The sequence below is a fragment of the Notothenia rossii genome, assembly GCF_949606895.1.
Source record: "Notothenia rossii genome assembly, chromosome: 1".
Taxonomy (NCBI): domain Eukaryota; kingdom Metazoa; phylum Chordata; class Actinopteri; order Perciformes; family Nototheniidae; genus Notothenia; species Notothenia rossii.
Genome location: NC_136912.1, coordinates 73632520 through 73656320, shown reverse-complemented (window position 1 = coordinate 73656320; position 23801 = coordinate 73632520). Strand labels below are relative to the sequence as shown.

The window sequence follows — 23801 nt, the reverse complement described above, 5'->3', positions numbered from 1 at the left end:
GTTATGCTACGCATACAATTATTTATTATTCCGCCGGGTTATTTTGCACCTCTTCTTCTCCCATATCGCAGAAACTCCGTTCAAACATCAAAACGTTCAGCTCGATCGGGAATCGATGGCTATTAATTTTCTTATTCATAACTTTCATAATTCCAGAGATACATCCCATAATTCATCACATTTTTAACATGGAAGTCAATGGAGAAACTCTTCAGATTTGAACAATCTTCATTCAACTTCAACTGCTAACTGTTTTCTTCATACTTTCACTCAGAAACCTCATTCCAACTTTAAAATGTCACACATCTTTCTGACATTATACGTGTAACACAACTTTTAAATCTGATTCGTACTTTTACAGATATTAAACATTGTTCAGACCTTGGTAAAGAGGTCTTCTTCAGAGTGCATGATGTCACAGCTAGAGTGGAGGACAGATTTAATTTTGCCGTCATATATATTTTTTTAAACCTGCCATAATTCCCAAAGCCTACATTCCTGAGACATGAGAAACGTAGGAAAACATTTCGCAGCTTTAAAAATAAAAATAAATTAAGCAAAATAATTAAAGAAAATGACTCTTGAGGGCATGAAGTGACAAAAACGTTCAACATGTCTCCATTAAACACCATTGTAAGTTCAGCCTCATCTTTCCCCACCACAGCAGCCGTACACCTTTAGTTAATCTGCCAAAAAGGCCACTTTATTAACCCGAAGGTACACAAAAAGTACACTTCAGATGCTCAAGTTCCTTGACATGCTTCACGCTTTGAAATTTCTTCACCTGTATATCACCTCTCCATGCCTCAACAGCTCTACGTCAAATCTTACATCTCACCATATGCCGTTTCCATGGAAACGCATCCCTTGCCATAAAACACGATGTTATCGTAACGCCTATGAAAAGGGTCAAAACAGCACCACACTTCAGATACACACTTCTACGTCAATGATGGGGTTTCATCATATTCCGTTTCCATGGAAACTCATCCCTCGCCATAATAGACGATGTCGCTATAACTCCTATGAAAATGTTCAAAAAGTGCACAAACTTCACATGTGTGCTAACAGTCCAGCCGTGAAGACATCTACTGGGACAGTTTTGAGATTTCTTCAAATGCCGTTGCCATGGCAACACAATGCTCGCCATGAAACACGGTTTTATCATAACTTACGATACGATAATACTTTATTGGTCAGATCAAGTCTGAAATTTGACTTGCAGCTCAGCACAGCAGCTCCATTTCCAACATCAACAGACAAGTATCCAGACACAATACATGAAACACAAACAACAAACATTTAACATAACAGCACAATCAGTGAAAGAAAACATGCTCAAAGAACCTTCAGCGTGCATTTGATCTGGGATTTAGCTCTGTATTTACTGTGAGGATTGACTGATGCACGAAGGAGTGCTTCAGTCTGACTTTATTGAATCGTGGGACCCTGTATCAGTGAAAATGCTCCAAACGGCTGAAACTTCACAGGTTTGGTAAAGACGCAGCCATCAATGCATCTAAGCGTATTATGGGATGTCATCAAATGTCGTTGGCATGGCGACAGATAATTCGCCATCAAGTTAGTTCAAAAGTTTGCAGTTCAAATATTCTGCTGCTTTTCCAAGCCTTTTCACTTTATTTTCTTCTCTCATCACTAGGCCTGTCGCGATAATCGATAAATTGACTTATCGTACGATAAATAAAAATGGACTCGATAACTTTTCTGAGCTCGATAAATTGCCGTTTACATAAAGATGTGACCAGCATTTTAGCCTGGAGCGCTGTGGCTGCCAGGCGCGCTGTGAGGGGCGGGGCTGACACACAGCCAGGTCAGGACACTCCGCGTGCACGTGCAGCAGCGTAGCAGCCAAATTAATAATATAGCGACAAGCGGGAGACAACGTGTGACTTAGTCGCGGGGAATTTAAAGTGAAATGGAATTGGTTACAAAACCTAACTACACATCTCGATTCTCCGGTGTGGCAGTATTTTGGATTCAAACCAAATCAACGAGGCGAACCTACGGACTTGAATGAGCCGGGCGGTGTGTCGCATTGGTTTAAAAAAAGGTAGCGACAAAAGCAGGCAATACCACGCATTTTAAACCACCTAAAACACAACCACCCCATTCCGTTTTCCCAGCTGGGAGCAAACACGGCAGCTGGAGATGGAGAGCCCCCGCCCGACAATGCAAACATGTTGGTGTTCCTTGCTCGAAAACTTAGAAAAACAGATTTGGATATGGCCTGTTGAGGCATCTGGGTGTTTGACAGTGGACTGTACACTTGACTATTGTTTCAAGGAGGTTTTTTTTGCTTGTGAGATAATGTGTGCTCATATTTATTTATTTATTTATATATATATATATATATATAGAGAGAGAGCTCTGTTTTCCAGCCTGACTCTATTTAATTTATTGTTTTGGTTGTGTGTGATTTAATTAATTTATTATAATTTAATTAGTTTGTTTTATTTATTATATATAATTTATATATTTTAATATTATTTCACATTTCATTTGCAATGTTGAATGTTCAATAAAAAGTTATGTTTGAAAGGATGTACTTGAATTATTATTATATATTATCATTATGTCTAAAATGGTCTTAAAACGGCGCCGACAATATTATCGTTTATCGCAATAATTTCCATAAAAATGTATCGTCCAACAAAATTAATTATCGTGACAGGCCTACTCATCACACATTCAAGCCCCCAGTGCTCATGTATCATTTCAATCTAAATTCTCCACTTTCTTCTTACACATTACATTTCAGCATAGTAGTTTAGCGTCAGCTTTTCAGCATAAAGCATTCCCACTAGCAATTTCTTCAGGAATTGCATTCTCTAGTCCTACATACTATTTTGTGCTTGTTCTTATCAAAATGTAAACAAAATGTATTTTAGCCATCTTTGTTAAACAGTAGCAATTTGTGAATGTAGATGTTGTACCACAAAATAATTTACTATGTTTTTCGTATACATTTATGGCAGTTATACACACATGTTGTATATATGCAAGCGACCCTTAAACAGTTATTGCTTTTGTATAATATTACCGAGATGACATGTGAGCTTACCTGTACAGGCCAGGTTTATTCTGCAGTACGTGTGGATGGACCAGCTGTTCAAACAGGCTGAACACCAGGATGGGAAGCGAGGTGAAGCAGATGTTGTACAGTGTCAGATAAACACTGTCATACAGAGTCTGGGACGGAAAAGAGACAGCATTTCACTTAACACAAACCCATTAGACCAAACTTAAACAAACAGGTTATCTTAGATAACTTACAATACATTTAAAAAAAAGGCAAGAGCTTTATCAGGTTTGAATACACAGGCAAAAAAGAATGGTTGTAATTTCTTAGGGTCTCGGACAGAAGTAATTACTTTGGTAGCAGACAGAGGTTTAGATTTAATGCCAATAATAGTCTAATAAATAATTCAACTCAAGTTTTAAAGCGATGTGGTGAAGAGTGAGAATGAAGAGTTTAAATGCAAAGTGGGACATCCACTGTTTAAATAATACAGCAATTTTCACAGGCTTCCAGAACAACATTTCAATCTCAATCTTCTGGCTTATTGGGCTTTTTAATTTTGAAGTAAAAAATGCAAATCAAACGGGATATCAAACTCTCTCAATTCGAGGGAGGTATTTAAAAAGAAACTTAGGTATAGTTAAGAATGCATTCTAGTAAGCCAATGGCATTAAAACCCTAAACAAATCTAAAATGACATGAAATAGTGGAGGGTGTAGAGATAAAGAGACTTACTTGTTGTGAAAACAGACAGAAGAACTGGTATAAAAACTGGGGCGTGATAAAACACACGTTCTGGAAAAGAAAGAGTGAAAAAAGAAAAAATATTGCAGTGACATGAGAGATGGCCGAACACTGGGCCTTGTAGAGCTCCGACAGACTTATTCAGCTCAAGACATGGAGTTGTGCGAGTCCAGTTTAAAAAGCACTTTTCAAAACTCTGGATTATCATTCTGTAGCTTGTAATACAAATAAAATATGCAGATAGATTTAAGTAACTCACCTTGTAGAAAAAGTACTGTACAAGCGTAGCTATTCGAATGTAGTAAAAGTGACCGTGGACCAGCAGAAGTTTAGCCAGGAACTTAAACCTGGGGATTGCATAGTCACTGTTTCTCACGGCCTGGCGACCCTCCTTCCCCATGATACCTGAGACACACACACACACACACACACACACACACACACACACACACACACACACACACACACACACACACACACACACACACACACACACACACACACACACACACACACACACACACACACACACACACACACACACACACACACACACACACACACACACACACACACACACACACACACACACACACACACACACACACACACACACAGAGAGAGAGAGAGAGAAGCATACACTGAAGGATACACTGGTCTATACAACATCAAAGTTAGAGAGCACACTGTGTTTGAGGTGACTGTTTACCTATGCCCACATGAGCTTCCTGTATCATACTGACATCATTGGCTCCGTCCCCAATAGCTAAGGTGATTGGTTTCTCTGGGGATGTTTTAAATAGACGCACCACCTGGACAGAACAACATATCATTGACACATGGACACGAGGGTAAAGAGTTTTGGTGTGTGGGTGGGTGGGTGGGTGTTTATGGCAGAGGACTGGTACCTTAGCTTTCTGCAGCGGGGCCATGCGGCAGCACAGCACAGCTGAACAGTTTTTACACACTTCCATAAAGAGTTTCTCGTGTTCCCTCAACGCTAAAGACAGGCTGGCCCCGTCCACGACTAACCCGTGCTGTATGACATGGTCCTCCTTGATCCTGGAAGAAATCAGAGAGCAAGTTTAAGAATACATTATATGATTAGTTATGGATGAGGAGAGCAATAGAAAGAACTACTACATCTATCTAATGCTGTATTAGATTTGACTTTTAGTCCATTCAGCAGCAGATAATCTTGTTACTTTATGTTTTGTTTTCTACACATTTATCACAAACAAATCCTGTTTTTATTTAGAGTGTTTTGTATTTTAAATATTTAGCACTTAGAAGCACTTTTGAGTTTTTGTTGGTGCGCAGTAAGTTGAAGCACCCAAATATGGAATTTAAATATTTACATCCAGTTTTCAGTTGGGACACAAGCATACAAACAAACAGCACTTTAATCACTGTACCAATTCCTGCCCTTGATTTTTATGAGAGCAACAAACTAGGATTGCCTACTGCAGAAAAATTTCCAAAAAGTGGCATCTTGAAAAATGTATTCCCAGGTTTTTATTATTTACAAAAAACCTGACAGTTAAACCCATATGCAGACAACAGCGTCAGGACATCATTCAAAAAGTCATGCATATAAAAAGAGAGCTCCAATGTAATCAGAATATGTTGCTTTAAGATGCATTTTAAGACTTACTGTGAATATTTTACATTTTACGACACACACTCACCTCCTGTCCAGTCTGCGGAGCTGCTCAGCACACTCGTTATCAGAGTGCTGCTGCAGGAGCTCCAGGATGTTCATGGTTCTGTGGAAGTGTCCGCAGGACAGGCTGACGCTGACCGCCGTCTCATGTTTGTCCCCTGTCAGCACCCATACTTTGATCCCTGCCAGACGTAGAGCCTCGATGGTCTCCTGGACTTTGTCTTGGAGTCTGATGGAGACAAGAGTAGGAAATAATATAAAATAAATGTACTTAGGTTGTATGTGTTGTTTATTCAAAGCTTTTAGTTATCCCTTTGTATAATTACATTTAATCAATCTCCAGGTGACATATTTATTTTCAGAGTTGTTGTGGCTGAGGCCAGCATTAAAACCTGTTGTTTTACTGCGGTTGTCATTATGTGGTCAAGCCACAAAGGCTTGTTAGGCAGCTAAAGAGGCCATGATTCAATACACCTATTTTGGGATTGGCAGGAAGCTCTTTTTATAGGACACAGACAGGCAAGTTCTGTGAATAAACAAAACGTTCTTCAAACCAAATAAGATAAATCCAATACATTATGGTTGGATAAATAGGTAGTCATAGTTTAAACAGACTTATTCAAAAGCAACACTGAAGGAGGGTGGAGAAAAAAAACTCATAATGACCATGCCTGTCAGCGTTATTAGGCTCAAGAGGGGAATTCTAGTAATTCCTTCCATGATAGATAAGATCCTTTGATTGTGACCATGTGTGCATGTGGAGTGATTCATTACAGATACAGAAACAGAGCAGTGGAGATAAACGAAGGGAGAAAGGAGAAAGACTTATGTGAGGAGCAGATGGTGAGCTGATGCAAACTCACATCAACATTCACTTCCAGAGAGGCTCAGTGGGGTGAAGCTTCTTTCTCCCTGACGTCTATACATTGTTTGTTTGTTGAAGATTCTCCTGCTCTTTTTGTTTATCTGTCTGTTTATAGTCATGTGTTTCCAACTGTTGTACAATCTGCTCTGATGTCAAACTATCTCAGTTTAATTTCCTGGAACATAACAATCTTCAGTTAGTTATTTATATTTCTGAACCTCAAGAAAAGTCCCATCTTTGAATGAAATAATTACATTTCCTAGTTACAAAACATTTCACAAGACTAATGATGTTCATAAATTACATTCTTGCAGGAAGGTCTCCCATGTCCCCCTTCTTTTTTTAGTGTTTAAAAATGCTACTTTTAACTTATAACCAGTAAAACTCTAAGTGCAGCTAAGGCAGATGAGAATGTAATTAGTTGATGAAAACCAAAGTGTTGGACAAATTACATTTTACTGGCACAATCTGCGTGGACTACCAAAGTTATTTTGAGTTACCTTCTGGCTAATCTGGACAATATGTTTTTAATGGTTTAAGGCAACCAATCCTAAGTGTCTCATTTAAATAAAAAGCACAGAAGTCAACTTGCAGTCAAATTAGTTAGAAAAAGTGAGGAGATAATCAAAGTCAATGTGTTAGCCCTTTGGGTATCATTAATGAATATATATATATATATGCCCACATAAAATCAATTTCAAGGACCGCCTACTTCCATCTACGTAACATTGTAAAAATCATGCATATCTTGCCTCAAAACGATGCAGAGAAACTAGTCCATGCATTTGTTACTTCAAGGCTGGATTATTGTAACTTCTTATTATCAGGCTGTACCAAGAAGTCAGTTACGGAGCGTCCACACAGCAGCGTGCGCTGACGCTTGGCGGTGGGCGTGTCTGAAGCTTGGGGAGTCAACGCGAGCAACGCGACCAACAACCAATCACATGAATCTCCGGCCCCGACATACAAAGCAAAATGCTAGCATTCCATGCTCGCTATATATACTGTTTATGCCTGCTAGCTGTCCATTCAATGTTTAAACGAGGTAAACTGGATATAAACTCCCCAAACAGGCGAAAACCTACCAGTTTCACCCACTATCTCTGCCACCTCCCTCCATGCCTGGCTCCTCCGGTTTTTATCCCGGTAGATGAACAGAGACTGATCATACAGCACCGGGTGATTCAATACTCGCAGCATACACACGGTTTGATTGGGTAGCAGTTGTACTGGCAGATTTTCATAAACGGGATTTGATTGGCTGACGCTTCCGTCGAAGCTTCAAAAGTTGAACATGGTTCCACTTTTGACGCGAGCAACGCGTAGCTACGCTCCCCACAATGCAGTTCGGCGAAGCGTGACGTCACCCCATTCAAAGTGAATGGGCAGAATCGTTGAAAGTTCAACGCACGCCGCTGTGTGGACGGGCCGTTAAGTCGCTTCAGCTGATTCAAAATGCTGCAGCTCGTGTACTAACCAGAGTTAGGAAAAGGGACCACATTACTCCTGTTCTGGCTGCCTTACACTGGCTCCCTATAGAACACAGGATAGAATTTAAAATTCTTCTTCTCGCCTACAAAGCCCTTAATGGGCAGGCGCCATCTTACCTTAAAGAACTCATTATACCCTACTGTCCTATTAGGGCATTGCGTTCCAAGAATGCTGGGTTGTTGGTTGTTCCTAGAGTCTCTAAAAGTACAATGGGAGCCAGAGCCTTTTCTTATCAAGCTCCACTTTTGTGGAATCAGCTTCCAGTTTGTGTTCGGACGGCAGACACCCTATCCGTTTTTAAGAGTGCGCTTAAGACCTTCCTTTTTGATAAAGCTTATAGTTAGGGCTGATTAGATTCAGCCCCTAGTTTTGCTGATATAGGCTTAGTTTGTCGGGGGACATCTTACTTCTTCCTTCTCTCTGTCTATACCTGTGTACTCTCATGTTCCGATTAACCCAGCTTCCCCAAATTTCTTTCTTTTTGGTGTCTATATACGCCGGGATCCGGAGTCATGGATGATCCTGTTGCTGCGGTCCTGTGTCCTGGATCCCGAGCGCTTGATCTTGAGTCGTGGCTGTGGTCCTGGATCATAAGTCCTGGATGGATATCCTCGTGGATTCATCTTCCTATACGCATGCATTTCCAAACATTTGGACTACCTATGTTGCAAATGTATTATCTTTTCAATTTACACACGGCATCTATTGCACGTCTGTCCGTCCTGGGAGAGGGATCCCTCCTCTGATGCTCTCCCTGAGGTTTCTCCCATGTTCCCCTTTAAACTGTGGGTTTTCTCTGGAAGTTTTTCCTTGTACGATGTGAGGGTCTAAGGACAGAGGGTGTCGTATTGTCATACTGATATTCTGTACAAACTGTGAAGTCCACTGAGACAAATGTAACATTTGTGATATTGGGCTATATAAATAAACATTGATTGATTGATTGATTGATTGATTGATATATATATATATATATATATATATATATATATATATATATATATATATATATATATATATATATATATATATATATATATACACACACACACACATGGAGATATTTCACTCCTGACCAAAGTGAAGGGCCGACCAACCTTCAGACTGACATCATCATTTATACAGCCGTGCTGCAAACTGGCTTTACATGCACAGGAGGCACTGAAACATCAATCTAAAGCTACAATACAGTACATTAATTTTTCTTAAAGCTAACCCTGCAGAAATAAAACATATGTTTTGTATAAATATTTACTATAGGTCAGCGCTTTTCAAAGTGTGAGGCACGCCTCCCTGGGGTGAGGCCAGAGAGCTTCAGGGGAGGTGCAGCGTGAGAAAAAGTTTACGAGAAAAAGATGAGTAAAGTGTCACCTGCACACTTTTGGCTGTCTCCCCCACCTCGCCAAAAAGGCTGCAAAAGTGCTCATTCCCTTCACCTCCACCCAGGGGCGGACTGGCCATCTGTGTGTTCTGGAGAATCACAGAACTGCCGGTCGTTCAGCGGGCCGTTTCCACGCAGCGAGGCTCCCCGCCCCCCCCCCCCCCCGTTGACAGCTCACGAGCACCCCCTCAACTATATTAGGGTAGAGGAAATAGGGTAACCTAATTCCAAAACTTTTAAGAAACTAACATTTCGGTGCTGCTTTCTGTTTGGACTGTAAAGATTTGTATGTGAAAGACGACATATGCATAAGAGGTATGAAAATGTTTTTTTTTAAAGGGGCAGAACCGATTCATTCAAATTAGGGATGTAACGGTATACGTACCCGTACAGAAATTATTCGGTATGGGCCCTTCGGTTCGGTACACGTGTGTATTGAACAAATATAACGTTAAACGTAAAAAATTGAGAACGTGAACAACTTGTTGGAAGTAATCTCAGGTATTGCGTCGCAGCATTCAGAGTAATTTTCTCACATTGGGTTCAATGCGTCATAGAGCGACCAAGTCATTTCATTGGACGAGAGGTGGTCACAGGGATGCGTTCAAATTTAGTCAGTCATTTCAGGAACTGTCGAAATGGCGAACGCAGATAAAGTTGAGCTTGAAAATCCTCCAGCATCATTGAAGTCTCCGATTTGGGAACATTTTTGTTTCGCAGTTACGTACAAGGATGACGGACAAAGACAGGTGGACCGAACCAAAGCTGTTTGTCGGCATTGTTCAACTAAAATTGGTTACGCGGCTGGCAATACATCACACTTGCACACTAATTTGAAAAGGCATCACCCGAACGTGAATATCACCGGTACCAAAAGAAAAAAGACTGAAGTGCAAACCCAACTCCCACTAGCATTTAAGCCTCCACCACGAGCAAAAACTTCAGACCGAGCCAAAGCCATTACAAACGCCAAATATCCTTATGTTGCCATGTTAGCAAAGCGCTACCTGGCTGTATCTGCTACCTCTGTCCCTAGCGAGAGGGTGTTCTCCACAGCAGGAGACATTGTTAGTGCCAGCAGATCTGCCCTTTCTGCAAGCAATGTGGACAAGTTCATTTTTCTTTAAAAAACACGAAAATACAATGACAAGCAGGTCCTAATGTCAAACTGGCTGCTTAGGTACTAGTACATACAGTTCAAATACAGATTATTTCAGTTCTTCGAAATGCTGCACCTTAATTTTCATTTTATTATATTTTGTATTTATTGGAGTGAATACATTATTCACAGTTTAACAATAATTTAAAAAATAAAATAAAATAATGTTTTGTGATAATCTTTTCTGCTGTACCGAAAACGTACCGAGCCGTGACCTAAAAACTGAGGTACGTACCGAACCGAAATGTTTGTGAACCGTTACACCCCCAATTCAAATGTATTTGTTTGTGTTCATACTTGTCCTCGACCCCCGTTGCTCCAAGGAGATGCAGGTCTCTCTCGATGTAGCTGAAGGCCTCCTGCAGCCGCTCCTCCCTCTGCTGCAGCGCGGTGCGGGCTGCGTTCAGATGCCTGTCCACATCAATGTACTCCTCCGGGCTGAAGTGACGACATGCTACAACCAAGGTCCGCAATCCTTTCTGCAGTGGGAGGAGGAAGGTGGGCGTCAGTCAGAATATAAAAAATGTTTTAAAAAAAAGGAAAGAACAGAATATAAAGACAGGAAGAGGTGAGCTTTGTATAGAGGAAAGCGTGAGTGAGTTAAGAATATGTGTAAAGGAGAAAAAAGAAGGAAAGCAAGCTGAAAAAAGGCAGAGAAAAAGAACAGAAAACACATGATCAGAGCTTGGCTTTAAATCACAGAACCAGCCAGAGGGGAAGACGACCACAAATCAACCCGGTCCAGAACCCCGTCTCCCGGGTACTGACGTCCGATGACATGATGTGGGGGCCAGATGTGTGTGTGTGTGTACAGTATGTGTGTTTGGTGGAGCAAAGAGCTAAAAGTAATCACTTCAGTGCCTGGAAATGCCAGGCCTGCGCAAATAAAGAACACGCACTTCTGATTATATGGATCAGGAGGCAGGCCCACGGCCATCCATCCACTAAACATATGTGTAATATAGTCATGAAAGCTGCTGGAGAGCCTGTTGAGGCAACACATTTTAAACTTTTGTAAAAGAAAAAGAAGGAATTCTCACCAAGGCGAACTCATCAACGTGTAGTCTCGTCTTTTCGATCTCACCACTGGTAGCGAAAGGCAAGATGGCCGACTCAGCGCCCTTGGTGAACAGCACTTGGCCACCTTTAAAGTCAAAACATAATAAGATGATACGTTGTCAAAATACTCTTAATGCAATGGGAAACATTAATTTGGTACACAACATGAACTAATGAAAACCCTTAGAATGAACATAACAACAAGTCTATAATATATTTTTAATTGCAGTTTATATTATTTTTTATAATTAGCGTTTTATTTATTTTCCATCTTCTGTTAGACATCATGATCCATTGCTCTTCCGTCAAGTGCTTATTATTGCTGCAGTAAATATATAGTCAATAATGCTAAAATACTGTATACGTTCAGGTGGAGTTACCTGAGGGAGTCTGCAGTATGACGCTCATCCTCCTGCGGTTAGCGTCAAACTCTAACACATGGAGCAGTTTGTATCTGAGGGAGCACACTTAGGTTAACCTCACTTTGGACTCGCAGGACAGAAGACACAGTTTCTTTCCTGCGAATAGATGTGTTTGTATTGCATGGTTATTTGTTGTTCATAGTATTAAGGGGTTAGACTTACTTTTCTGACTTGCCAAATGTTTTGATCTCCATGGTCTCTCCACTGCAGCGAGTGAATTCCACTCCCAGCCTGAGGAAAAAACAGACAGCAGTTAAAGTGACCTTCTCTGGAGAATGGACTATCTGACCTTTAAATACGGGGTCTTTACAAGAAAAACGATGTAACTTTTAGCTAGAGCAGTCTCCTCAGGCCACTCAGGACTCTATGTCAGCGACAAGTGCTAAGAGGTAGATATTTAGTGCACAGTCTCAATCTTCACCTGCTATTTTGGCTGACTATATGTACTTGCAGCAGGGCAAAGTGCAAAAGCTCTGGGGCCTCATTTATAAAGCCTTGCGTAGGATTCACACAGGAAGGTTGCTTACGTGGTAGGACAAAGCAAATAAATACGCACAGACATTTTCCGATTCATAAAACACTGCGTACCGGCGTAGGACTTGAGTGCGGCACGTCCTACGCCGGTTTCCCTTTATAAATCTCAATCAACTCAAAATGCAGCGCAGCTTTTGCGGGCTTCACGTAACCCCCATATTTGCCTATAAATAATCAAAGAAACGCCCCGTATTAATATTCATTTTGACTGACTGCAGGAAGAAGATCGCAGGAAATGACGACAGAACAGCTAAAAAAAGACACCTCACACCGTGTCAGATTTTGGTTCTTTTGGGAGGTCGAGATAAATCATATTGTTTGGTGGATGAAGTTTGAACCAGAGTAGCAGCATGGAGGTCGGATCGTCACCAAAATAAATAAATAAGTGGTCCGAAAAAAGTTAATGACAAAATACACATAACCTTCCTCAGGCAGTGTGTCAGTGTGTTTGTGCCGGGGACAGGAGACCCCCCCCCATGATGAGAAACTGTAAGAAGGTATCGGGGGATCCCTGCGGAGTGGAGTCAATTAATGTTTATTATTTTATTTGGTGGTTTGTGTTCCAGCTGTCGATCAACCGTGCGCACCGTCTCCACTGCAGCAACTCTATATCCACCCGTTAAAGGAAATACAACTAATGTGTTGAGTTATATCAGCTGCCAAATCTACCAAATATATGGTGTTCTTAGTTTCCATACCTCCTGTGTTTTATGAGCGACTTATCAAGTCTTAGCAAGCGGCATAAAACATGATTAAACATGATAGTATATAAAACCATGCTCGTATCTACCTATAGAAAAGGAAAACGGCCTCAGTTTAGACGTAATTCTGTCCTCCTGCATACCGCATCATTTATGAGAATACATGTCATAACATTAAGACAACATATTTGAGGTGGTTTTCAATAACATGTATATATATTAGGGCCGCGACTTTAACGCGTTAATTAAGATTAATTAATTACACAAACATTAACGCGTTAAAAAAATTAACGCATTTTAATCGCACTTATTTTTGCCCTGCGGAACGTTTCTCACTGGATGAGTTTCAGGCGTACCGATTATACTGGAGCACCAACTAACGTTCATGACTTCAGACAACAACAAACCACAGTGAACAATAGTCAAACATGAACGAAGAAGCTGATGAGACCGCTGTGGTTGGCCCCGTGGATCGCCGGAGCTGTTAGATTAACATTAACATGCTTATTGTAGTTGTAAGTGCACTGCCTTGCGGCCTGTAGTAGCGCCGTCCTTGATGGAGCATATGTGTGGGCTGGACCTGCATTTTACAGGAAAGGAGTGAGCAGAGAGTAGAGTAGTTGTCGATTCTCGTTCTGTTTTCTGTGAATATCTGCCTCATCCTCTCAGACTTTGAGTTGCGCGCGCTACTAAAGAGACGTGTTACCATGGAAACCAAACAATGGTGTAGCTGTATTAAAGTCCGAGTGGAAACAGTCATGTGTAAATCTTATTTCTCAGAAATCGGGAGAAATGCGGGAGAAATATGACCCCGGGAGGAAACCGGGAGAGGGCAATGAAATCGGGAGTCTCCCGCGAAAATCGGGAGGGTTGACAAGTATGACCCACACCCAACCCACACTCAACCAGATGACTGGTTTCAGGGCCAGGATAACTAAGTCCACGTCTGAAAAAAATAACCAGCTCACTGGATTGCACTCGACTGTAGACCACTTGGAGTGGTAGAAAATAAGGGGCTGCAAAAGGTACTACAGATTGCATCGTCTGACACAACATATGAGCTGCCATGCAGAAAGACAGTGACAAAAAGAATCCAGCAGCTTTATGACAATGAAAAGGAAGATAAAGAGAATTTATTGGAGAAAGCCGAATGTGTTGCCCTGACTGGGGATCATTGGACCCCGGTAAGCAATTCAAATTACCTCTGTGTGACGGCACACTTTATTGACATCTTCTCACTGTTCTCAGGTCAAATATTTATATGTGATTAAAAATGCGATTAATTTTGATTAATTAATTACAAAACCTCTAATTAATTAGATAAAACATTTTAATCGAGTCCCGGCCCTAATATATATATATATATATGCATATATTTATTTCTCCAAGTTAGGTTTTTGTGTGCACTGAGGAGTCTCAAACAGGCGTTTGTTAAATCATTTTAAGATTGGCTTTAATCAATGTTTGCAAATGAATTCTTCTTATATGATAAATGAGAAGTAACATTTTATTGATGGTATTATTTCCAAATATTTCTCTCCATTCTTCCTTCTGCTAACGGTGTCGCAGTTTCTCATCTCTTCCGTTTGTGTGCTTAGTGCGTACGCATGGGTCAGAGTTTGCGTGGAGGACCGCACATTTTCCTGTCAAGTTTGTTTTTTATAAATCGCAAACATTGCTTAGAAACTGGCGTACGCCATCTTTTGAGCGTGCGCACCGTTTATAAATGAGGCCCCTGGATGGGGTTGTGCACTTAACATGTCACAGCACTACTCTCATTATTAAGGAATTGGCAAATCACAATACAGAATACCAACAACAGCAGAATAAAGTCCAAAGATATGTAATACCAATATATTTTGAGTAATCTGACCAACTGTGACGCCTTTTAAAATAAATGGTGTTTTAACAGGTGTTATGTTTGCAGGTGAATATTGAGGTTATGTTTCCAACTGTGTCTGCTTTCAGTTTAAATTAAAACACAAAAACAAAACAGAACAGATGCACTGTCTGGGGCCAAATGGAGCATGAAGGCATTGGGTCATGGGTGCAACCCTCACTGCATGACATAATTCAATTAGATGCAATGAATCCCTGACTCCTGCCCAATGAAGCCTTATAGTTGGAAATGTAGATGTACACTAGATCTAACTGGTATAAGAGAATGTGATCTCTTTCTATTAATGTATTTGAGACATTTTACACAATCATTTGTTAGAGGGTTTTCACTGTACATTAAATCGTGACAAAAAACCCCCCCTCAAAAACAAGGGTTACAGCAGGAAAAAAGTTGGAGTGCTGTGAGTAAAATGAGAATGTCGAAAACACTCTTGGTTTCTAAGTCAGCATGCACAAATCAGCTATTTTAGCTGAATTTAATGTACCCTCACCTCTTTGTTGCCTCTACTAAAGCTTTCTCGTCGGGTGAAGAGGCGTAGTACTCTATGTGATTGGAAGAGAAACCATTTGAATGGGAGAATGGGTCTCCGCCCCCGTCTGGCTGATCGTAGCTGATCTGAACCGTGTGACACAAGGACACCGCCTTGAGAAATAATAATTCCTCACCCACCTGGATGAAAAAAGAACAGGAAGGGGTTAGAATGTTAACTGTCATTGTAAAGATAAGGGAGATGTGATTAAAAGTCAATCATTTTGTGCATTTTATGCTGCAGCAGGGATAAATCCATTAGGCCAATTGTCTTTCCTTATAACATCATTGTCTAATAGACAATGAAATGACAATTTAAAGGGGCTCTTTTATGCAAAGTTTCAGGTTCATACTTGTATTTTGTTCCTCTGCCCGTAACATGTTTACATGCTTTACTGTTCAAATAGTCTTTATTTGTCTTTTCCCGGCCGGCTCTGTTGTGATTGGTCAACAGCTTAGAGATGTCCCACCCCTTAAGCTTTCACAGACAATTTGTTCGAGCGCTAGCCAATAGAAACACAAGTGTTACAAAATGATGTCACTATGTTACATAAGTAAACAAAGAAAACCATTTCAGGTAGGGGGGGTGGGATGGCGGGGGGTAGGGGGGATCAGTGTGTGGGAGAGAAACTCTCTCTGGATGGAACTTTGGGATTTTAGCCTTTGCAGATCATTTCCATACACAAAACCTATATTACCCAGTACAGAAAAAGGAGAACCCTAAAAAGCACAATAGGGCCCCTTTAATCATATCCTTTGGTGGTGCTCGTTAAATAGCAGAATTGGGAACAGTGTATATGTTCTAAATTCATATGTGAGTTACCAGGTGAGGTGTAGAACCGTCTGGTGAATCGTCAGTCATTCCCTCCGGCACCAGTTTGCTGTTAACTTCCCGGTACTTGATGCCATTGATTGAACACTCACGGAAGCACATCTCGTTTTCCGTTAGCGTACCCGTCTTATCTGTGAACACATACTCCACCTAAGAAAATAAATAAAATGATTATTCAAGTAGTAGATGTGAGGCAGAGTGTCCTTTCATATTATTAGGATGACAATGTATGTGTTGATTATTTAATAAAATACAAACCCTTATGTTATGTCAAAAAGGTTATATTTCCTGCAGTTTAATATGCATTATATTTCATATCTAACTGAAAAACTCAAATGTCTATGCAAGTCAATGTCTCTTTGCTCTTATGCTTTATGTATGTGTTCAGGCACTTGCATGGCCTACCTGTCCCAGCTCCTCGTTGAGGTCAGATGTGTTGACCTGAGCTTTCTGGTTGGTCTCTTCGTGGTAAAGGTCCAAATCCCAGCCAATGAAAAAGGAGCCAAGAAACTTCTGCATCTCCACAGTAACGTAGAGCGAAATGGGGATGATGAAGTTATAGAGGACCAGAAATGCCAGGAAGTCTGAGATAAACTTCAAGATCTAAAAGAGAACAAGACAGAGGGCCTAAGTGAAACAAGGTCTCGAGATAAACCAATGTGACCTGAACTCTGGGGGAAGATATTGAAACAGTTTGTAATAGTAGTTGGAAGAAAGATGGAGAGTGAGGGAAAGAGAACAGAAAAAAGCGACAAGAGAAGAAGGATGATGATTTGGTAAAAAACAGGAATCAATGTAAGTTTGTAAATAACAAAAAATGCCTGTAAGAGCATTTGGAGAAATATGTTGTAAACTGATCCATTTAGGATAATAATACAAGAGTATCGCAATCGGTCTTTGTCATTTATCTCAGCTTACATTGTGCTTTATCTGAGATGGAAAATAGAGAAATGCCTTTGGCAATGTTGCAAACAAAAACAATATCATTGGAATACAAATGTGCTGATTACTGGGGACAACCAATTTAAAAAAGATATTGCTATTGCTATTATTTTGACAAATATTGCAATATGTTCACAATATTGTGGATTGTTTGCAATGATCTGTAACACGGATTTCTAAAGAGAATACAATTGTTAGGAACATCTTTACAGCACCACTATACTTAATTCAGAACAGTATTTTATCCATATTGCATTTAAAAATAACATTTCATGTTCAGCTCTACTTTATACACATCTCAGCCCCGTACAGAATGGTGGTGTGATCGATGATCCTTGTAAATCAAAGCAGGCAGGGTAATTCATTCCCATTATGGAGGTAATTACTGTATGTGACAGGAAAGGAGAGTAAGAGAGTACCACATACTGAGAGATTGAGTGTCAGCAGCTTTAAAGAGACAGGTTTATGACATGCTACCTACAGTTGAGCTCTGCCTATCCCACTTTACAAAATAAAGAATTGAACCTAATAAATCTGAATAGTTCTGATTACAAAGCAGGGAGGGGAAACAACTGTAATAATGTTTTCCTGGGCTTGTTGTAATCTGTAGGCCTTGTATTGAGATAATTTTCAGTCTAGTGAAGGACCAATATATTCCCTAGAGAGAGGAGATAGCTGTGATGGGGAGACATGCAATCCTTGGCTTATGGTATAAAAAGGGGACAGGGGGCTGGAGTTGCTTTTAAACTAATGGTAAAAACACAGCCATTCATTTGTTACAGGTATTACTCTCTTTGTCTCCGGGGATAAGGGAGTGCACTGAACAGAGATGTCTTACCCCTCAGTCTCAAGACAGGGAGGCTGCTGTTCTCCCTGACTGATCAGTGTTGGCAGATAGGGTGATAGGCCGGCAGACTGTCCCCATGAAAGGCACTTCCTCACTTAAGCCTTGTTACAAAACCTCGAGACACTGAAACCACCCTTCCATCACCCGTCTAGATCTGTGCGTGTGCGTGCGTGTGTGTGTGTATGTGTGGATTCAAGCTCGGGTTCGTCTTTACGTCTTCACTCACTCCCCCTATTACCTTATACTTGCAATAGAGAGAGAAAGCCCATTATTATTCGGAGTGGAGATTAAAGTGGAGCAACAAGAACAGAAGTGGAATGTCGACTAAAATCTCACCTCATCTTATCTCTGCGGCTGATAGCTTGCTCTGCTTACAAAAAGAAAATCAATGCTTCTTTCTGGGGCTTAATACGAAGAACACTAACCGGACTGCTGTTTCTCTCTTGTTCAGTCTTCTGGTTGTAGAAAGGCTCGTCCCATTTGTCCTCAGCCTGCCAGGCGTACTTCAGGATGGTGCTGAGAATGGCCTCGAACAGCAGGATGCCCAGGTAGATGAGGAGGAAGGTGTTCATGGACCTGACAGGAGAGGATATTTGATATTTAAAGGTTATCTCCTAAAACAGAAGGAGATTTGCTTCCTCTGAGAGACCACTCACTTCTCCACTGCAGAGCGCTTCTGAGACTTGCCCTTATAGTTGAGCGCCATCTTGGACTCCATCCCTGTGTAAACCGCCACAGCTGCAACAGCACAGGATTAAGCAATAATTAGACATTAGCCTGTTAATAACCCTTCACATAAAAGGTATGAAAACGTGAGACACTGAAATGATCAATGTTTGCATGGTAGGTCATTGAGTCTGGTTCTCCATGCTACACAATAACAGTCAGGGCTGCATGATTTGTGAAAAATAACGATAGCTCTCACCGATATTGAAACTGCATATTTTTTTGGAATAATGAACATTTTCGCATTTTCTCTGCCAAATATATTATTATGATCATAGTGTGATTTTTTTTAAGAGGATTTGTGTAAAATCTGTTTTGTTCAGCTTGCAATAATCTATTTGTATCCTGAGATATCTCTGCAGCTCCACCATACTTTATTCACATATGGTATTTTAACACATATTTAGCCTTGAATAAATATGGTTCAACTTGTGATTTGAATATAGTCCATCTGGAAATGTAGATAACATTTTGATTACATTTGAAGCACTTATCACAGTACAGACAGACAGAAAGACAGACAGACTACTAAACCATTGCTCTAAAAGTCTACAGTTGAGATAATCATACTTTTGTCACATGATAATGAGAGGTCTGTTTTTCCCATACTGTCCAATAAAATTGTTTTTAGTGTCAGTTCCACCTTGGCTGTGTGTCACCTCTCTCTGTTGCTTCTATAATCCACTGGAAGCATTTCAGAAGCAACCTGTTTTTGTTTTTTTTGTCAATTGATTTATTTTGGATACAAAAAATTCTTAATTCATCATCCATTGATATATATTAAATGTACCCCCAACTGCTTCCCTCTCAGGTGGAGGATTTGACATTTAAAAAAGCTTTCCTTTTGATTTGTATCTGTACTGACTCACCAAAAATCTCTTTGGTGTTTTTCAACCTGGCTCCTCGTAGCAGCAAATTCTCAGGACCCAGCGGTCTGACATAAAAGAAAAAAAAGAAAAACATGAATACAGAAAAAGATGGATGTGATTTTGGCACAGAAAATAAACAGTAGGACATTCATATAAACTCAACTCAACACTCAAAAGTCGACAAGGCTTATATATCTGCAATTTGAAGTTGTTTTTTTCAAATTTAGGAGCTTCATTTCTCAAACAGCTAAGTTAGGCCAGTAGTTTTTTTTAACATTTGTAACCCTATGCTCAAAGCTTCCCTATCAACTGACAGCCATGTAATACCATTTATTGTTCATCTTATTGGGCTGTATGTTTGGCTTATCTAGCACACATACTATTGTTAATTGAATTACAAGCAGCTGGATAAATCTGGTCTCACCTGACTATCTCCTCATCTTGCTGAGTAATCGTAATCCGACCGACAAACCTGGAAAACACAAAATGCATTTTAGTTGAGTGGTGTAAGAGGGACAGTAAGTACATTCGAATGCACACAGGAAACTCGGTTACAGTATAAATGTAAATGGCGGAAATCCGAGAGAGGCTTCTACATGCACTTCAATAACGTGCTTCCTGTGTTTATGTGCAGCTGGTCAGCAATCATATTCTCCACTACACTCTGACATATTCTAAATGTATTAGATCGAGGCCTCTGCAGCATGCACAGACTTTTTTCTTGCAGTATTTGGAATAACAGATTGGTGATTAATGAACACATTTGAGAATGTTTCCAGATGTCAGAAGAAAAAAACAACTCCAGGAAAATGACATATGAAGGCCTGTGAATTTCACTTTCAGTTGATTTAGTAAAGTGTATGTAAACACTGAGGGTTAAGAGAGAGTCACAGCAACCAAGAGAGAGGGGAGGGGACAAAAATGCCACCGAAACAAACTGGCTGATCTAAAATACCCTGATCGATCTTAAAGTAGCTAGCTGAGAGCGACAGGAGGAAGAAGGGTTGTTGAAGAGGTGATGAAGCCTTCTCACTTCATCAATCATTTAATAACACATCTCTGGCTGGGCATTTATACCATGTATGAATTGTTGTGGCTTTTTACAACCAGGGGTCTTTGGAGATCCCAGAATATCAAATAATTGAAAATATTAATATATACTTGCAGTTGTTACTTACATTGACAAGTAAAAAGCAAATATAAAGCCAGAGTATTTCCTTTATGAGGATTTGAAAGGCAGAACATTGGCTGTTAATGTTCTAATGCAGTATGTATATGCTACGTTTACTATAAGTGACTTTGCACTGGTCTTTTCCTGCTCTTATCCGGAAGGTGTGTGCACACATAGACTGGATTACCTGTACAGGTCAGCTTCTGGTTGTTGACACTCCACCACAGCCTGCAGAGCCTCCAGTTGGGTCACCGACTGACACACTGATGTCTCCGCCACAGAGAAGTGAGTCTTCACACATGAAACACACAAATACATGTAAATCAAAGAGAAACATTCTATAAAATTAGATACATTTTTTGTTTTAGGGGACTTTTTTATACAAAAGACAGGGTGTGACCACATGTGCAATCTTGGACAAAATTATATATAGTTAGAACATAGAGCTTTGTTTTATGAAGCCAGTTGCACTGAAGATTTAAGAGGCGCAACCATACAGTGCATCTACTGTAAAATCTGTACCATAGTGTGATGGTGAGATGCAAGCAACATTTGTTTTACTGCATTTCTCTAAGGAGAACACATATATACATTTGTGTAAATGTGCCAGTGTGAGCCAACAGGTTGGTATCCAACTGCAGACCTTAGGCAAGATGTTCCTAAAATAATTAGGTTTAGGTGATCGTTGAAAAACAGCAACAAACCAAACACTCTCGTGACAGTGCAAAGCCAGGCGGAGCAACATAAAAAGGCAAAACCTTATTCAAGTAAACTCTGTCAACTATTCAGTTCAAGTAGACATGCAAGCAAGCAACAAAACACAGCCAAGCAATACTGAATACACCCATCTTTTTACACTTGTAAATGTGCAGAGCAGCAATAATAAGTAGGGCATAAATAAACATGAAGACACCATTTGGGACCGCTGTTAGCTTTCAATCCATCTGACCTTCCTTAACACCCCACATATTCTGACACAACCAAAAACAGCTGAGCCCTTTTTTTCAAAATTGTCATGTATACTTGGACAGATAAACCTGATCCAAAAATACTGTAGCTAGAGTGTTTTGGGACAAGCACTCCTGGGGGAGAATAAAGAGCAGAATCACTGTATACATTGTAGCATAAAAATAGCTGCAGCAATGAATACATATATATCAAAAGGGGCAAAGATTACGCCAACACATTCCTAGGGCAACACAAAGAACCCACTATGCTGTAGAAATAAACTATAACAGAAGCAGCAGCATGTCGTTAGAGAGGTAATGAAGCAATACGGCCTCTGGCAAGACTGTAGGTGTGAGGGAAGGAGAGGATGTTCTGAATTAGGACGTGCAAAAAATTTAAACTATATCATCCTATCTGAGTAACTTAAAGGTGTATTTTTAAGAGATGCAAACACCTGGCACAGACACAAACTGGCATTGGTCATGTGACCAGAGGCCTGTACTACGAAGCAGGATTTTCGCTTAGCCGGCTAACTTCAGGGAAAACTCGCGGTTTCCGGTCCTATGATGCTGGTTCTCTTTTTAGCAGGCTAGATCTCCATGGTAACTTATGCTGTGCGGCAAACCTGCCCCGGAGCAGGTTAGGTTGCAGGCTAAGAGCTCAACTCAGTGAAAGCACTGCCTGCTGACCAATCAGAGCTCAGTGTGCGGAGTTTAAAGCGATCAAGTCATATTACAGGAGAAAGGAAATACAGAAAAGCTGCCGTTGCAGGAAAGAAGGCCGGCAAAAATCACCGACTGTGTGAACGTGAACATTAATAGAATATCACCTCCCATCTTCAGAGCAATCTGACTATTATAACATTAGCGTTAAGAAAGCTTACTTAAATATCTGCCACAACATAAGTAACCGGATCAGAGTAACATTAAGTACAATCTGCGGCATATCACATCATAATGTATCATATATTTCCTTATCTGAGTCAGCTGAGCCGTATGCCCGTGCAGCACTCAGTGTCACATACTGTATGCAGAAGTATTATTTTAAGCAACTCATTAAGTTGACGAAACACTCGAGACAAATGTAATTAAAGTCAGATCCACTCGTGTCTTAGACGGGGCAGTGATATCATAAACCTGTTAATGTACGCATTCAAACACTTTTTCTGTTACCAGCTGTATTCACCTTGCAGGTGCAGCTATGTGGCTTTTATCCTGGATAAAATGTTTAAGTCATGGATATTTAAAGTTTAACTCCTTCATATGTCTAATATTAAAGTTCACTTTTCATTCAGGAAGTTTGACGCTGCGCTGTCAGTACGCTTGTCCATGTTTGTGATTGGTCGAATGCTCCAAATGCCACCCCTTTCATGTGAACGCGCACCTAACTAGATACGGCACGGCTGGCTTGAGCGATCCACTTGATAACCTGCGTCGTAGTACAGTTTAGCGAGAGCGCGTATGTTTTGGATTAGGCCAACCGGCTAACTCAAACATATCCAGGTTAGGTTGAACCAGCTTCGTAGAACAGGCCTCTGATGTCTGCCAATCCAACAGCTTTAAAATGTGTCTTGAAGATGCATTGCCTCAGAGCACAAAGGTACACAACATATTGGTACTCTTCTAAGACTTTTATTGCACATTATTACTATAACTTAATATGCGTATTGTTACGGCCGCCGCCTCCCCAGCCCTGTTAATTCTGTTTTGAATGTGTGTTGAATTTTGCCCTACTGTCATTGGCTACCCATCGGGCGCCCCGAAGACTGAGATTGGAGCTGACGGGACCAACACGCTCCAATCCCAGCGCACACCTTCCGGAGACGACTACAAAGCCGGTCGACAATGATCAGTTGGGAGGCTCTGCTGTGTGAACAGATGCCTCTCGCTAGTTGCTCTCGATTGTGTACAAATCTGTTAACCGTGGTTAACTCGTGTGGTCCGTGTTCATCAGTACTGTTGTGATTAGATGTGCCTAGA

The 23801-nt window shown here is 40.6% G+C and overlaps 1 protein-coding gene across 3 annotated transcripts in view; it reads right to left on the bottom strand.

Annotated features, from left to right (window-relative positions):
* The window catches only part of atp11b (ATPase phospholipid transporting 11B), a 60928-nt gene that overhangs the window by 22443 nt on the left and 14684 nt on the right, over positions 1 to 23801 (bottom strand). For all 3 annotated transcript variants that reach the window (XR_013801210.1, XM_079642152.1, XM_079642153.1), the window contains exons 7-24: positions 21062 to 21165; positions 20128 to 20175; positions 19704 to 19768; positions 18765 to 18846; positions 18534 to 18684; positions 16725 to 16922; positions 16311 to 16469; positions 15450 to 15628; positions 11987 to 12055; positions 11783 to 11856; positions 11384 to 11487; positions 10641 to 10822; positions 5473 to 5676; positions 4693 to 4846; positions 4494 to 4596; positions 4044 to 4189; positions 3776 to 3835; positions 3083 to 3210 (exon numbers count right to left, since the gene is read on the bottom strand). Coding sequence is in view for 2 of the 3 variants with exons in the window: in XM_079642152.1 (XP_079498278.1) it covers positions 3083 to 3210; positions 3776 to 3835; positions 4044 to 4189; positions 4494 to 4596; positions 4693 to 4846; positions 5473 to 5676; positions 10641 to 10822; positions 11384 to 11487; positions 11783 to 11856; positions 11987 to 12055; positions 15450 to 15628; positions 16311 to 16469; positions 16725 to 16922; positions 18534 to 18684; positions 18765 to 18846; positions 19704 to 19768; positions 20128 to 20175; positions 21062 to 21165 (2210 nt within the window). In the remaining variant the exon portion in view is untranslated. The remainder of the gene's footprint in view (positions 1 to 3082; positions 3211 to 3775; positions 3836 to 4043; positions 4190 to 4493; positions 4597 to 4692; positions 4847 to 5472; positions 5677 to 10640; positions 10823 to 11383; positions 11488 to 11782; positions 11857 to 11986; positions 12056 to 15449; positions 15629 to 16310; positions 16470 to 16724; positions 16923 to 18533; positions 18685 to 18764; positions 18847 to 19703; positions 19769 to 20127; positions 20176 to 21061; positions 21166 to 23801) is intronic.